This window comes from Gadus morhua, chromosome 3, assembly GCF_902167405.1.
Source record: "Gadus morhua chromosome 3, gadMor3.0, whole genome shotgun sequence".
NCBI lineage: Eukaryota > Metazoa > Chordata > Actinopteri > Gadiformes > Gadidae > Gadus > Gadus morhua.
In genome coordinates, this window is record NC_044050.1 from 5,273,698 (window position 1) to 5,289,848 (window position 16,151).

A 16,151-nucleotide genomic window follows, 5' to 3' on the forward strand; every position below is an offset into this window, starting at 1 on the left:
TGGATGTCACGGAAGATTTAATTATAGCCAGAGGCCGTAATCAAGCACATATATGCATGTTATCAACAACTGGGAACGGGGGAATTCCGAACCAAAATTGTGCTCATTCTTCCCCACGTTTGAAATATGTGTGTCTAGTAAAATATATAATTTTGTTTATTTCATAACCAGGAAACAGCCTACCGCCATTCTATTCCGTCAAGTGCATCAGAAGTGCCACAAGCATTAAAACAATGATACCTTGATATAAACTTATCTAGAAACTTTGAAAAATGTATTTTGGATTCAGAATCGGTGATATCATATCTATTTTTTATTAAACAACATATATATTCCACATACTTGTGGTTGAAACATTGAAGAAACATAGCTACCTGTGGCCATCAGCTTCCGCCACAAGTAGATTCATTTTCTGTGGGAAACCCTGTAATGTGAACAGTAACGTAATAACGTTACAACAACGTTCATCAAGCGCATTCAGTTTTTGATAGTATTATTGTTTTGCCATGGATTTTGGGTTTACATCCACACATCCACGACCACTGTCTTTGAATTAAGTGTCCAAGAAGGTTAAGCCTCTCAGACTCGGACAGCAGCATTGGGTTGCCATGGTACTCGATATCGGCAATAAATACCCAGCACAATCAGGCCGGGACCTTCCACGCTCACAGCTAGCACTCAATAATAAGGACGTATCGAGGACTATAAGAACAAGCCATTCACAGCATGCGTTGAGGTAAGGAGTACTATCCAATGACAGAACATTAGGGCAGGAAGAAAAAGGCCAGACCCCCGTCAGATAGTTTTTTCACCGGCAATGGGGGTGAAGTAAACTACTTCCATGTACGTCTAACATGTCTTTTGTCATTGTTTTGATCAATTAACCTTTTCTAATTAATATGGATGAATGTTTTTAATGAGGCTTCAAAAGAGTGAAAAGATTCAAATCTATAAGACACTGACATCTGCATTTTTCAGATTTGTTGAACATCAAATCTCCAACTTGCCTACTTTTCATTCATAAAAACATATATATATATAGACCAACATATATTAAGACTAAAGGAAAGTTAAGTAAAGCAATAAACAATACACTTAAGTAAACACATGTAAAGATGCACTAGCACATGTAAGCTAAAACACGTGCACACACAATCACACAAACACACACACGCACGCATGCATGTACACACGCACACACACCAAACACACACACACACACACACACACACACACACACACACACACACACACACACACACACACACATACACACACACACACACACACAGACACACACACCTCATCCTTTCTCTCCCTGCTATTTGTATTGGTTGACTCTATCAGACATTGATTTTGGCAAACAATAATGGTGAAAAGAAAAAATCAAAAGCAAACTTCAAGGCTTCAAGCGTGTTCCGTCTCCAGTTCCTCTCGAGCTTCACCTGCCTCCCTCCAGCCAGAGGCGAGGCCACGCAATCCAGACAGTGGATCGCCTTCAGCTCAAAGGCGGGAGCCTTGGCCCCTAAGCTGCCCTCCAGCTTGGTGCTGAACTCCACAACGTTCCCAGGCTCCAGGTTGAGGAGGACCTGCTTGAACTCGTGACTGGCCGTCAGTTTGATGTCCTGGCCCGGGTCCTCCGCCCCGCCTCCCTCGCCCACGATCTTCCCCACTGTCACCTCGAACAGGAAGCTGTCGAAGCGCTTGACGTGACACGAGTGCTTGGCCACGGCCTTGATTTGACAGAGCTCCGCCTCTTCCTGCATGCGTAACATCAACGGCGACCCTTCCAGTGGCAGCGTGGAGTTGACCAGTGTTGCGTTAACCAGTGTGGCGTTCCTTGTCTCACACTTGGGGTACGCCTCGCCGTAGAGGCAGCGCAGCCAGTCCCCCATGAACACGGGAAGGATGTTGATGAATGACTGGGGTCCGTTCTCCAGGTCGGCCAGGCGGATCTGCTTGAAGCGGCCGTTCCAGGTGACCCGGTGGCCCTCGAGATGGCTGCAGAACATCTGGGTCTGGGCCATGCCTCTGCTCTGCCAGGCGGGAGGCCCGCACAGGTCGCTGTACTTGTCCCAGGTCAGAGTGGAGTTGTACACCTTCAAGCCCTCTGAATGGTAGACATACATCCAGAAGAAGAGGATCACCATGGAGACGCAGAAGAGCAGGACCTTGACGACGCCGCCGTGCGTCAGCGAGCGCAGGACGTCCAGGATGGAGAGACTGAAGCGCGTCCAGAGCCGCAGGGTGACAGGCACGGCGCACAGGGCCAGCGTCACCACCATCTTGGTCAGCTCCAGCTCCAGGAACCACTTGGCCATCTGGATGAGCAGCATCAGGGCCAGGCCGAAGGCCAGCACAGGCAGGGCGAATAGCAGGAGGAAGTAGGCCACGCAGGTTCGGATCAGACCGATGGCGGAGGAGTTCTGGAGCAGCACCACAGAGAACTCCCACCACAGGAAGCACACCAGGTAGGGCACCAGGAAGCAGTAGCTGCCCCGGAAACCACGGCTCCGCGCCATGCTGGGAGGGGGGATATCATATGATCAACAGTCTGATTCATGTTTTACTAAAAGGACTGTTAAGCGGTTCACTGATTAGCATCAATAGTAACTGGACTGGTGTTTTCAGCCATGGAGTAGGGGTTGGACAGTTGCACAGGAAGGTGATCACAAAGCCAATTGATTTGAACTGTGTGGGCGAATGGTTATAGGGTTCTTAAGACGCTGGGTGTGAGGTTTGCCCCGGAAGACACTTGTGTCAATGTCACATTGGCACGGATACGCCACAAATTGATTGTTGTTTTCATGAGATTAAAATGTTCTAGTATGGTGCATCCAGAAATATATGCACTGAACTGCAAAGAAGAAAAAAAAATCTGCAACAAATCACTCAACAACTCTCTCTGCTCACCTGAAGAACAGGTAGAATAGATAAACATATAGCAGGCAGGGCAGACTGAGCTTCAGCACCACAGACTCCCCTAGTGGCAGAGTAGCAAAGGTGCGCCCCAAAATGCGAATGGCCATCTTTTCTGGAAGGAAGCGAGTCAGGTAACACAGAGATGACGCCACCTGGGAGGAGGATTCAGAGCAGAAGATATTAAGGACTATGCTTCAAAATAATTGTGGAAATCTGACATTATGGCGTTGGAGATTAATTGAAAATACGGAGGGAGATGTATCTGCCTAATAGACCACCGAAGTGTTGTCGTCACCTGATCACCTCTGCATCACATCAGGGTCCCTATTTTATTTAAAAAGATAATATATATTATAATATATATACTATAAATCATTTAAAATATCCTAATTAAATTAGGACGTTTTGGCATTTAAACAAGTTTTAAGAAATAGCTTTGCATCTCTTTCAAGTTTGCAGTAGTCTAGCGAGACCAATTGATGCGGTAACACTTGGGTGGCCTATCATTTGACTTGGGGGATACTTGTCTATAAGAAAATATTAAATGTTCTTTAAACATTCCAGATGGGATAATTGGGAATGGCAACAATTTTAAAATAACTTATCAGATGACCAGGGATGTGACCTCTGACCTCTATGACCATGGCCCGCCGTGCGTAGGTGGCCGCAGCAGGGCTCAGGCTCAAGTAACTGATGACGAAGAAGAAGATGGCCACGGTGGCCAGCTCTGAACAGGGGATCCAGATCTTGTCTGCTACAGGGAAGGAGAAAATGACGAAGAAGACGGAGAGGATGAAGTACAGGTGTGGTTCTAGATTGTTCCAGCTGAAGTTGCTCTCGGCCTGTTCCACGTCCAGCCCCGGCTCAAAGCGTGTAAGGAGGGCGGTGAGGGTACTGAAGTTCTCCCACATCTGGAAAATCCACAAGGAGAGGGGATATAAACAACAATACAAACAGTAAGTTTAAACTTCTGGCTCATCTTCTATGAAATTAATGTTGAATGGATATTTCAGAACCCTCAGACCAAACAAACAATACACAAAACCCAAAACGTATAAATACCCAATTATAAAAACTGCTTTAATGTCTTATAATAAAATATAAATAACCTCTGATTGCAGTGAACGAACTATGAGCATTTCTCCTGGTTGCATCTGAAACACTGACCTTGCTTCTTTGGAAAACGCGCAGAGTGCAGAAGATCATGGAGATGAAGGACATATAGAAGACGACCAGGGGGATTACGAAGGCGAACAGGTCCACTGTCAGATTACTGATGATGAAGAAGAAGATGAGGGCGTTGACGTGCTGCGTGGGGATGAGTGTGCTGAGCCACAGGACACCAGCTCGCGACGCCCAGTCCACCAGGTGCTCCTTCACCTCCATCACAATGTGGAGGGGGTACTGGAGCATCTGGCAACGCACACGCAACAGATAAGGAGAACACATTATGCAGTACAACCTTTCAGGAAGAAAAAGTGGCTTAGGTTAATAAGGTTTATTGTTTAAGGAGATAAGATTAATGAGTTGTGTATATGAAGTTCATTAAGAAATCTACAGTTGCAATTACTTTCGAAACAAACTTCCAGGCAAGCAAAATCAACTATGTTTTGAGTCAAATAGAAATATGTATGTTTGTCAGCATATTTGTATTTCTTTATAATGTCCATAACTATCTATTTTTTTTACTTTTTTGTTCTTATTTATTTGATTTAGCCTTTACCCTTGGTTTCTAAAACATTTCAGAAAATAATCAGCAAAAGTAAATCAACAAAGCTCTACATATTGTAATGATAAACACACACAGATGTCCAAGGAACCAAGGTGAGCTGTACTTTACCATGAAGTTTGACTTTAAGGCCATGGCTCTAATCAGGGCTCCGCTGCGCCTAGAGTTCAGCATCATCCCTCCCTGGGCCAGGCCCCAGGAACCCTTAGATGTCTTCCTTCCTGGTTGTGGGAGTGGGTCTGGGCTCTGCTTAAACACCTGGACACACACGGGCACACACACGTGAGTACACACACAAGCACATACACAAAATCCAACAGCATCGGAATCCAGGCCGTCCGCTGTAGATATCCTGCTCTGTCCCTCTCCAGGATCCTGGCTGTCCATCTGATATTTCTATTTCACCCTCGGGCCCCTTGCCCCTGATTCCTCTCCCAGGCGCTCCACTCCACCCAACATGTTCGGTTTTCTGAGCAGGTTTCCTCCATTTATGTTACTGTAACTTAGATCTGGGGGATTTCTTTATTAAAGCCTTTTTGTTACATTTCCTGAATTCTCCTGTGTATTTGGATCCTATCTCCTGTTGCCGTGCTAGCACTAGTCGTGAAGACATGAGCGCTACCTTGCTCTTGTTCTCCTGCGTCACGGTGCGGGGAGGGGAGGCTGGGGCGGCCATGCCCTGGGCAAACTGCTTAGTGATCTCAACAAAGTCATCCAGGTCCACCAGATCCTGAGCTAAGAACACAGCAGGACATGTTCACGTTTTATTTTGTCTGGTATACAGACAGAAAGACGATTACACACAACACACATGTAGACTTATGAAATGAACAAAACAGAATTAAATGCTGACACACTTACACCTGTTGCTGACCATGCTCTGTAAGATCTTTTGGGTCTGGCCTGTGGTTGGTCCAGGGATGACACCTGTTAAAAATAACCACCACAAATCACAACTTCTTCCTGCTGGACGGTCATGTGATATGCAGAATATTGGAACTATTTTTACCCTTTATCTTATGTATACACATGTAGGCATGTGCATGTGTGACCTTTACCCGTTGTATGTATGCGTATACATGAACGTGTGTGTGTGTGTGTGTGTATGTGTGTGTGTGTGTGTGTGTGTGTGTGTGTGTATGTGCGTGTGTGCGTGTGTGCGTGCGTGCGTGCGTGTTTGTGTGTTTTACTCTTTACTCTTTGCATGAATGTATGCATGTCGAATGTATGTTATGTTTTTTTGTGACTAAACCAAACTAGGCGTTAACCACTGCAAAGTGTCTTGAGCATACCGGGCAACATTAAACCGACTCGCGATGTCAACATTGACAAAGGTGAATTTTTTTTATATTTTAGTAGTTTATTTCATCAAAACATTGACCCGAGTTGACCTGAATACAATCAAGTCACTTGACTGGACCCCACATCTCTTGTGAGTATGTGTGTGTTTGTGTGTGTGTGTGTGTGTGTGTGTGTGTGTGTGTATGTGTGTGTATTTGTGTTTAGATGAGTGTGTGCGTGTGTGTGCGTGTGTGCGTGTGTGTGTGTGTGTGTGTGTGTGTGTGTGTATTTGTGTTTAGATGAGTGTGCGTGCTGTGGCAACCCGGCCCCGACACGGCGGGCCTGGAAGCCCAGAGGGCAGGTAATACGAGCTGTCTACCACCCTTTTCCCCCAGAGGGCGCCAAGGGTTGCATTGGCAAGGTCCCACTCAACGCCAACGGGAGACACCTGTGTGCCAGGCCAATCAGACCCAGGTGAGGGCTATAAAAGAGAAGCTGAGATGTAGTCTAAAACACGGGAGGTATGTGACCCATGCAGGAGCAGAGAGCGGAGCGAGAGTCCCTACCCGCACGGAGCTTTGCCCCAGGACCCGGTCTAGAGAAGACCACAGGAGACCACGGAAGGACCTCCTCTCCTGGATACCGGGACAGCGCGTGAGACACGACCACAGCGTCCCCAGTGGCTCACGGAGCCCAGACTCTTCATTTGTATCGTTTGCATTGATGGGTGATTCCCCTTTTTTCCGTTCTTTGGAATTAATAAACGTGCCTTGTTGGCAGTTTGAGCAGCAGAGACTCTTGTTCCTTGAGCCGGGTTACCACAGTGCGTGTGTGTGTGTGTGTGTGTGTGTGTGTGTGTGTGTTCTCTGTACCTGGCTGGTTGTTGACTTGACTGACGTTTTCCAGCAGCTCAGTCATGGCCACCTTTGGTTTCCTGTCTGGGTTAAGCTTCCAGTACATCAACATGGCTGCCTTACGCACGGCCAGCTCAAACTTACTCTCTGTGGACAGCCTACGCACTTCATCCTCGTTGTCTGGGCTGATGCCTGTTAATTATAATGGAAGATGCATATGTTTTTACTGTTTCTTGGTATCTCTGCATATGGGATTTGTCATGTTATGTTATCTCCCTTTATGTTAACCAATAGCCCTGGCTTGAACTGAACAAAGAAGGGATGGACTCAGTAAGTGTCGGCCGTAGAAGAAGAGACTCCTTGGCGTTAATGTAGGCACCTCTGTTCTTTAGTCAGTCGCCTAGTTTGAGGACATGAAGCATGAGGTGTTGACTGTAACTGTATTACTTTCCTCCTCGGATGTCATGACATAGCGTTCTGGGGAGGGGTGAAACTGTTAAAATACTGCTAGACTGGAGGCTGGTGTATGCACAAATTAAAATGTATTCTCTACAACTACAAGGTGCTTCTTTTCATTAAGTCTGTCTGTCTAGGTGCAGTATGTCATAAATAACATCCCAGATCATAACACAACAACAAAAACAACAGAAACATGAACAAATGGGTTAATTTAAACACGGGTTTGGCTTGGCCTTTCATTTGTTAAAGGTCCCATGGCATGCTACTTTATGGATGCTTTAATATAGATATTAAGGCATCCATAAAAGTTCCTTTCCCCCAATTCCTTCTCAACCATGGCTGAGATAACCCCAACTACAATCTCGTTCTGGAAAACCAATGACGACGGTTATGCGCCATAACACCAACAGCAGAACGGTTATCAAGATAACGAAGTGTACAACATTTGCGTTACACACACACACACACACACGCACACACACACACGTGGCGCTTGCAGGTCGTAGCTCATTGTCTCATTGGCGGGCCAAATTCTCTGGGCGGGCAAGGCAGAGAAAGGGGTGGTAACTTGGCCCCTTATGACGACATATGGGGCCACATTCAAAATCTGCGCGCCTGAGCTTCCATCTTTGCAAAGTCGAGCAGGATACCTAGTGCTCGTTTTACACCGAATGCAAGTTTTAGCCACTTGGGGATGATAGGCAGTCTAGGGGAACTCATATTAATGTTAGAAAACCTCAAAGTGAGATTTTCATGCCATGGGACCTTAAATAACATGCAATGGTCTCAGAGGGGCCGTTTACTGACGCATCTCCCTTCTCCTTTCCCTTCCCAGATTGTAGTTCAGGGAAGGAGTTGTAATCCAACAAAAAGTAAAGTAACCAATAGCAAATACACTTTTGATATTTGCTATTGGTGATAATACACTTTTTCAGAATAAGAGTTATATAATAAGAGGTAAGCCACCATCGTATACAGTCTGAAGATGGCTCCCAAAATAACACTAAACCACTGCCAAGTCCAAACATGTTGAATGCATTTTTAAAGAAGATGCTGAACAGTATTTCAGTATTCATGGAGGATGTAATTCTGCGGTTGAACCGGATGGAGTCAGATGGAATATTTGAGCTCAAAGAGGAGGATCAGAAAAAAAATATGTTTTGATGATCCACAGACAACATTAATGTTTCATAGGAATATATGGAATTCTAAATTTTCTTTTTCCCAGTGTACCCTCCCACACAATCAGAAGGAAACAACACATCTTTTGACAACGTATCCAGGAGTATTCCAGTCTGCGTAACAGCTGACAAACTCTCAGATACTTCCAATTATCCATGGAGTATCTGGGAGTATACAGGAGTATTCCAGTCCAGGAACAACTCTTTTCCCGCAGTGACACACACACACACACACACACACACAGACCTTTATTTTGGATCCAGCAGCGCTGAAGAAGACGAGCTGCCCCTCTTCTTCCCTGCTTGGCGGCTTTCAGTAACCACCTCACTGCAAGACTGTTGTTAAGTTCTGTGTCCCTCTCCTCGGCTATAATCAGGTAATGTTGACCCAACTGAGAAGTAAACAAAGAAAATGTTGAAATATTGGCACTCATTTCAGTTAGGTTAGGGGCTCCCTCGAAAATAGATCTTGTCTTCTCAACAGGAATTGCCTAGTAATATAAAGGTTTGATCAAAATGAAATGATAATATGTATTTGTGTATAGAATTGATAGAATTTTAAAAATATTGATATACTATATTGACAAAGGGTTAGGTAATCTAGTAATAAAGCATTATAATCGATATATGCCTGAAGACAGGGGGCTGAGGCTGCATGCTAATAAGAGGAAGAAGAAAGACAGACCAACAGAAGCAGGAAATTATAAGACGGTATCCGACATGCAGGGTCTAGTGACCAAGCTGGAGACGCTGGCCAATCAGAACTCCTCCTGCAAACAACACAGTGAGGTGCTGAAGCTGTCCCTCAGTGCCAAGGACCAATGCTCTACTAAACGTGGAGGAGAAGGAGTCTCTTCGGACCAAGAATACTTGATTATACTATGTGGAAAATGTGAAGATGTTTTTCTATTTAAAAAGGCTGCTAATAATCTAGTAATAAAGCATTCTAATCTATACATGTTTTGGACATACATAAGGTATGTCCACTCTTGAGTCCTTCCTGTTACAAGCAGACTACATTATACTCAATCCCATGTTCCATGTTTGAGAGTCCATGCTGTTCCAGTTTGTGCAGACAAACTTTTGGCCTATCAGGTGACGCTTTTCTAATATTAACTTCTATTTTAAAACCCCTGACCCCCTCCTCCCCTCTCAAGCATGATGTGCACATTATGCACCACACTCACTTACAGAGTCAGAGGACAGGAATGCAGTTTCTAATCTAATCTTCCAACCATCCCTACACGTACACACTTGTAATGTAATTTTGAATGCATAGGCTTCGTGGCTGTGCATTACAGTCACTGCAAATTGTCCGGTATATGAGAATGTGTGTTCATGCTTTTGTATAATGTAGCACAAACATAGGGTATGTATGAAACTGATGCATTTGGAACATGTCAGTATCTAACACAAGGTTGGAAGAGGACTCCGGTGTGCTTCAGAAGGCTTTCCTTTGTCCTCCTCTGTGACTGAAAACCTGAAACATGCCACGAACTATTTGTGTGTGTGCGTGTGAGTGTGTGTAATTATGTTTGTGTGTGCGTACGTGTTTTTGTGCCTGAGTGTGCATGTGCATGTGCATGCGTGTGTGATGTGTGCATGTGTGTTCATTAATCTGTTGGGAAGGATTAACACCAGAATTCATTCAAATGTAGGATTCGACAGGAACAGAAGGAACCAGGAGGCTATTTAGTGAGCCAACTGAAACATGCGTGTTTCATCTCTGATCATCATTCAAAACGCTTAACACTGTTGCAGCAAATATCACTCACCACCCAATTCATCGCCCCTGCGACCAACACTTAAAGGGCGGTTGCCAGTGTGTGAAATACCAAGGGTGAATCGGGGGCGCCCCCCTATTCAGCGCCGGTGGGCTCAGTTTGGTTTGGGGTTGAGACAGGCAGAAGAAGAATGTGAGAAGACTGTGTATGCTGATGCTTATCATTCATGCTTAACACGTCTTAGTGTCATTATTTGAAGAAGCCACAAATCCTTGTTGCCATTCTTTTCCTGCCAGTCTTTAAAGAATTTCAAGAGCCCCCAAAATGTAGCAGGGTCTTTCAGGGCGTCTCAAGTGTCAATCACTTGAGACGCCCTGAAGTGATTGAGTCCCCATATATTTTGCATATTGTCCTTGTCCATAATAACATAATTTAATATTAAATGAATATTGCCAGTGTTTATGTAGCTTATGCCTCATAATCTTGTTTTCTTTATTTCTAGTTAATGGTTAGAGATAGCTACCTTCCTCTCTCCTTTTGAAATATCGGTTGATGTGTTAGTATGCATTTGTGTGACCATTGTAGCCCAGTTGTTTATTGACAATTCATTAGTCAAGTTTAATAATAATAATAATAATAATACATTTAATTTAGAGGCGCCTTTCAAGACACCCAAGGTCACCTTACAGAGCATATAGTCATCATACATTTTTTAAAAAGCAAGACATTGTGGAAAAAATAAATAAATAAATAAATAAATAAATAAACATAAGCAATAAAAAAAAAAAAAAAAAAAATTAAAAAATAAATAAATAATCAAAACAGTGATCAGTTTAGACCTTGAGGAACTTTTGGTTTATGTCTCTTTGTATCCTTTGATGTTTATGCGTACATTGTGAAGGAATGTAATGAAAGACGGTGTGTTGTTAAACTGAAGATGCTTGGTAAATGCCGCCAGTGTGTCTAGTGTCTACCCATGACCATGCTCTATGAAGAGTGAAGAAGAGTGAATGGACGCACGTGTAACAATCTTTATTGGCCTTTATGTGTGTTTGTATGTGTGTGTTGGTGTCTAACCTGGGTCTGAGCTCGGGCATCTCCAGCTTGTGCTTTCCCCTCCAGCTGCTCCAAAGTTAACTCCTTCTCCTCTGGCTCTTCCTCTGGAGCAAAGCAATTGAGAGAGGGGTGTGATGATATTAAAGAAGGTGCTGTATAACACAATAGTCTACACAAGGTGCTGGCATTAAGTTAACCTCCTTTCTAGCCTTATACCTACCTTTTAATGAAGTGTAGTTTTACTCATACTACATATATTCTACAACCCATATAATATACCTCCTCAACATAATCAATACTATTAAATAAAACTATGCCTTATGACTAAAGGTCATAAGTTAAGTATAAGCCTAACTTGGAAGAAAAAGTTTACAACTCTCTGACATGGTTGAAACATGTGTTCTTGTTACATGCACCAGTATCCTTTAACCGTATGAACTTCTAAAAGTATCACATTCATTTTCTACAGCTCAGCAATGTTTCTCCCCTGGTGACAATAATCCGTTGCCTTGCGCATCCCTTAAACTACTAAGCAACAGAATGAAAGCAGATATAATTCTAGATTCTTTATATCTCTTAACTAATAGGAGTTTAACTTCCACACAGCATCGCCCCTCAATGATGAATGTTTCACATTACAGTTTAAGTTGTGCCAATGACAGAATTAGAAGTCTCCTCACCTGGTGTTTGTAGGCATACGTTGCTATTTGTATGTATGAGAAAGAAAAAATTACTGTGGTTGTCTGAGCACAACTGGTGATCAATCTGATTTTATTGTCATCACAGAGCTCAGAGCACAGGAAGTACCTACCATCGTCTTCATCTGCTGCATCCTCCTCCTCTGCCTTCCTGAATCTCTCTTGGATGATCACCTTTTTGGCAATGGCAGCGAATGTGCGTTTGGCGGGGGCTTTAGGTGACATGGTGGTTGCAGGAGGGAGGTCAGCAACGACTGCATGAGGTTCAGGACAAGCGGTGTGGCTAGGATTTGGGGAGGTAGATGTCGGCGGGACGGGGGCTGCATTAGACTCAGAAGACGATTTGTTGTTGGATGGAATAACGGCAGACATTTGTTCAATGTCGTCAACGTCTAAAGGTGAAAGGGAATCCATTTCTTGAGAGGCTGAAGAGAAAGAAGAGGATGAGCAGGAGAAGTCACAGTCAGTTTGAAGACAAAATACTGAAGTGGGTTAAGGAGGGAGGAGAGGAGGAAGATGAAGATTGTTATGTTTAGAGAGATTAAGGTTAAGAAAAGGCCTCTCCGTAGGGTTTAGGGGATGGAGGAGAAGGGAACTTCCGGAGAGGGCATGACTCCTTAGAGTTAGAGATGAGGATTAAATCTCCATCTATACCAGGTGTTAAAGAGAGATAATTTAAAATGTTTACATGCAGTTTTATTTTCTCATATGGGTTCTACATACTTTTACAGAACAATCATCAGGAGTGCTTATATGTTTCACTCAGAATTGAACATCGATTTTAGGCAATAGAGGCCTAAATATAATTGATTGTTCCTGGCAACACAATTGGGAACACTCAAATAAAACACATTCAACTTACCTGATTTTTTACTTTGAAGACTTCTTCAAGGCAAAACACCATTCCTGTTAAAGTCAGAACTTAAGGGTGATTTCTTTGCTGGGGTCCATTAGCTCTGTACAGTACACTGAAACCAGAAACTGTTCGGCTGCACCTTTACAGTCTCTAGCCATAGCAGTGGCCCGCCCTCTTAAAATAGACTATCCATTCAAAGGCAACTCTGAAGCCCTGTCAACAAATCAGCTCATTGGATAGTCCATGAAAGTATGAGGTGGGATTGTGTTTTTATAAAGCATCCGCATCAAGAAAACAAGGTACAGACAAAATTATTTCTTGGCTTATTTTGTTTCTTGATGATGAATGATTTGATCTGGGTTTTTATACTTACAAAAACTTTTTATGATCTGATTTAACATAGGCCATTTTTGGGTACATTTCCAACTATCTTCTTCGATGAATCCAATAAGGTAAAATAAAAAACTTTTTAAATATCTATGCCAGCTTATTGTATTGTATTGTAATCAAATTGTAATTGAATGTATGTATGTATGTGTATGTATGTATGTATGTATGTATGTATGTATGTATGTATGTATGTATGTATGTATGTATGTATGTATGTATGTATGAATGTATGTATGTATTAAAGCTGTCAAGCGATTAAAATATTTAATCGTGATTAATCGCATTAATGTCATAGTTAACTCTAATTAATCGCGATTAATCGCAAATTATTTTTCTATGCTAAATATCCCTTGATTCTTTGTCCCATAATTCTTCTCATTTTAATTCTCTTATCAACATGGTGAAGTGCATCGGCTTGCCTTGTGCAAATGATTTTTTATTGATAACAACATTGGCATATACACTGATCAAAACAGGACGATACAAAAAAAGAGCCTATAGTGCAATTAAACGACTGCTTTGAACAAATGTCATTTGAACATAGCAGTCAGGCTACTGCTTCTTTGTTTTGAGCCAAAGAATTTTTTTTTTTTTTTATTTATTTTTTTTTATAAAATAATTGCGTTAATCGCGCAATAAAAAATTTAACGCCGTTAAATTTGGTTTGCGTTAACGCCGTTAATAACGCGTTTAACTGACAGCTCTAGTATGTATGCATGTATGTATGTATGTATGTGTATGCATGCATGCCTGTATGCATGTATGTATGTATGTATGTATGTATGTATGTATGTATGTATGTATGTATGTATGTATGTATGTATGTATGTATGTATGTATGTATGTATGTATGTGTCAGTAGTAGCCTACATCAAACCGGTCGCATGCAGAGATGAGTTGTCCTACCTAACTTCAATGTCTAGGGGGCGATAATGAGCCGAAACTCTGAGATTCTGCAAGAGAATGTCTAATACAGGGTTTTTCAACCTTGGGGTCCCGACCCCATGTGGGGTCGCCTGGAATTTAAATAGGGTCGCCTGAAATGTCTAGTAATTGATTTAAAAAATAAATAAATATTGATTAAAAAAAAATATATGTATATATATTTTTTTAATTAAAACACTACAAAGACAACTAACCTTATACCGTATACCGCGGCAACCCTAAATGGTACTAATAATTGTCATAATCATTTCTTTCTGTGTTTCGGTTTTCGGCCTTGTTTTCCTCATTTTCGGTTTTCGGTTTCGGCCAAGAATTTTCATTTCGGTGCATCCCTAACAGTTACATTACTTGAGTTCAAGCTCAAACCTGTAAAATGTAAAAACAAACTTGCAATCAGAGTGTATAAAACAAAATGGAAAGATTTATTCGCCCGCCTGGCCCTGTCCCTCCAAAGACAGTTCCAAGAAGAACTGTGGCAGACACCAAAGACACAGCGAACATACGATTCAGTATGGATTTACAAGTGCGATGGAATGCTACGAGGAGAAGCCGAAATGTCTGCTATGTAGTAAGGTCCTGTCTGCCGAGAGTATGAAGCCAAACAAACTCAAAAGACACTTTGAGACACCACCCAAAGAGCATGTCGGCAAACCAAGAGCTTTTTTCGAAAATAAATTTGCCGACCGAACAAACAGCAAGTGTAGTATTTCAAAAAGGCTGTGACTGCTAGTGAACGGGCCCTGAAAGCTTCTCTTGAGGTGAGCTATCTCATTGCTAGGAATATGAAGCCACATAGCATTGCTGAGACTTTAATATTGCAAGCTGCCATCGATATGGTGAAAACGATGTGTGGGTAGGAAGAAGCTAAAAAAATAACTCAATTGCGCCCATTGCAGACATACTGCACCAGGTCGTAACCATAGTGAATTACATCAAGCCACATCCTCTGCGCGCATGTCTGTTTGCAACACTGTGTGCCGACAAGGGCTCTGAATATGAAAACTTACTATTTCACACAGAGGCACGGTGGTTGTCGAGAGGTTACCAGCAGAAAATGTGCCTCCTTGCATATATACCGGACATCTTTGAAAAATTGTCAATTTGGGCACTTATCCTGGCTACTCTGTATTTGTTCACAGTATAACAAAACACGTTCAAAAAAAAATTCTAGATAGAAAAATGTCTCTGGGGTTGCCAGAAATTTTTGATTTTTTTTTACATTTTCTGTCCACGCGGGGCGCTCGCAGGCGAGTCCAGAATGAATGGGAGCCTATGGGGTTTTATCCTCAGAATCCACTTTTCTCACAATATAATTTTTTGTCAAGTAATTTGAAAGTTGCGTTCAAAAGGAGGGGCAAAGATAATAAACTCATCTGAATATTGCATTTTTTAAGGTCAAGTATCTGATCTAAAAAGGCGTTAAAAAAATGCGATGACGTCACACATTGTCATACTGTCAGAGGTACTGCTTTATGGCAGTTTATAAAGCACTTCGGCACTTCGGGATTTCCCTTTTCCCGCAACGACAACACCAGCTGTTGGAGGTAAGGCTTTTTCTTGCTTAATACAGTAGTTACAGAGTTTTAGTGAGCTAATGTAAAAAAAGAAATGCGCGAATGTTTTACATATGTAACTTAGAGATTTTTTTTTAATCCTCACTAGTGCCGATGATAAAGCTTTTTTTTTAGTAACGATTATGAGCATTTTTTTTCTCCTGAAATAGAAACCTGGATTAGAATCATAATTTTAAGACTGCATCAACTTAGTTTACATCAGTAAACAATTTCCTAGAGAGCAGTGTTCTGTTGTACTCCTCCTCATGCCTCTTCCTTTCTTGATCTCTACAGTTGGACCTTGATGCTGTGACAACGGACAAGTCTTCTTCCTCTGTCCTTTTTCTTTGCCTCTGTTCTGTATGTTCAGTGTTGTTAAATCATTTTTTTATTTTTATTATTATTTACTATTAGTTACTGTTCTTATTGTGTTCTTGTTAGTGTGATGTTTGAATAAAAGATCAGTGAATGCAAAGAAATCAATGACAAGTAGTGTAGATGGT

The 16,151-nt window shown here is 42.3% G+C and overlaps 1 protein-coding gene across 1 annotated transcript; it reads right to left on the reverse strand.

The window, feature by feature from the left end:
• On the reverse strand, nt 1-12,916 carry wfs1a (Wolfram syndrome 1a (wolframin)). Its single transcript, XM_030352639.1, has 12 exons — nt 12,767-12,916; nt 12,018-12,329; nt 11,228-11,310; nt 8,674-8,818; nt 6,805-6,978; nt 5,513-5,578; nt 5,274-5,386; nt 4,763-4,909; nt 4,090-4,335; nt 3,555-3,833; nt 2,914-3,074; nt 1-2,523 (listed from the first exon to the last, which is right to left on the reverse strand). Exons 2-12 carry the CDS (start codon nt 12,316-12,318, stop codon nt 1,344-1,346), a joined length of 2,895 nt encoding a protein of 964 aa, XP_030208499.1. The 5' UTR covers nt 12,319-12,329; nt 12,767-12,916; the 3' UTR covers nt 1-1,343.
• Between the last annotated feature and the right edge of the window lie 3,235 nt (nt 12,917-16,151).

Bases quoted from the DNA above. Each gene is read 5' to 3' on its own strand.
- wfs1a (XM_030352639.1), bottom strand. From the start codon at position 12,318: ATGGATTCCCTTTCACCTTTAGACGTTGACGACATTGAACAAATGTCT. The intron at 3,834-4,089 runs GTCAGTGTTTCA...TGGATTTTCCAG, and splicing joins GCGTTTTCCAAAGAAGCAAG to ATGTGGGAGAACTTCAGTAC. The intron at 2,524-2,913 runs GTGAGCAGAGAG...CCCCCCTCCCAG, and splicing joins CTATTCTACCTGTTCTTCAG to CATGGCGCGGAGCCGTGGTT.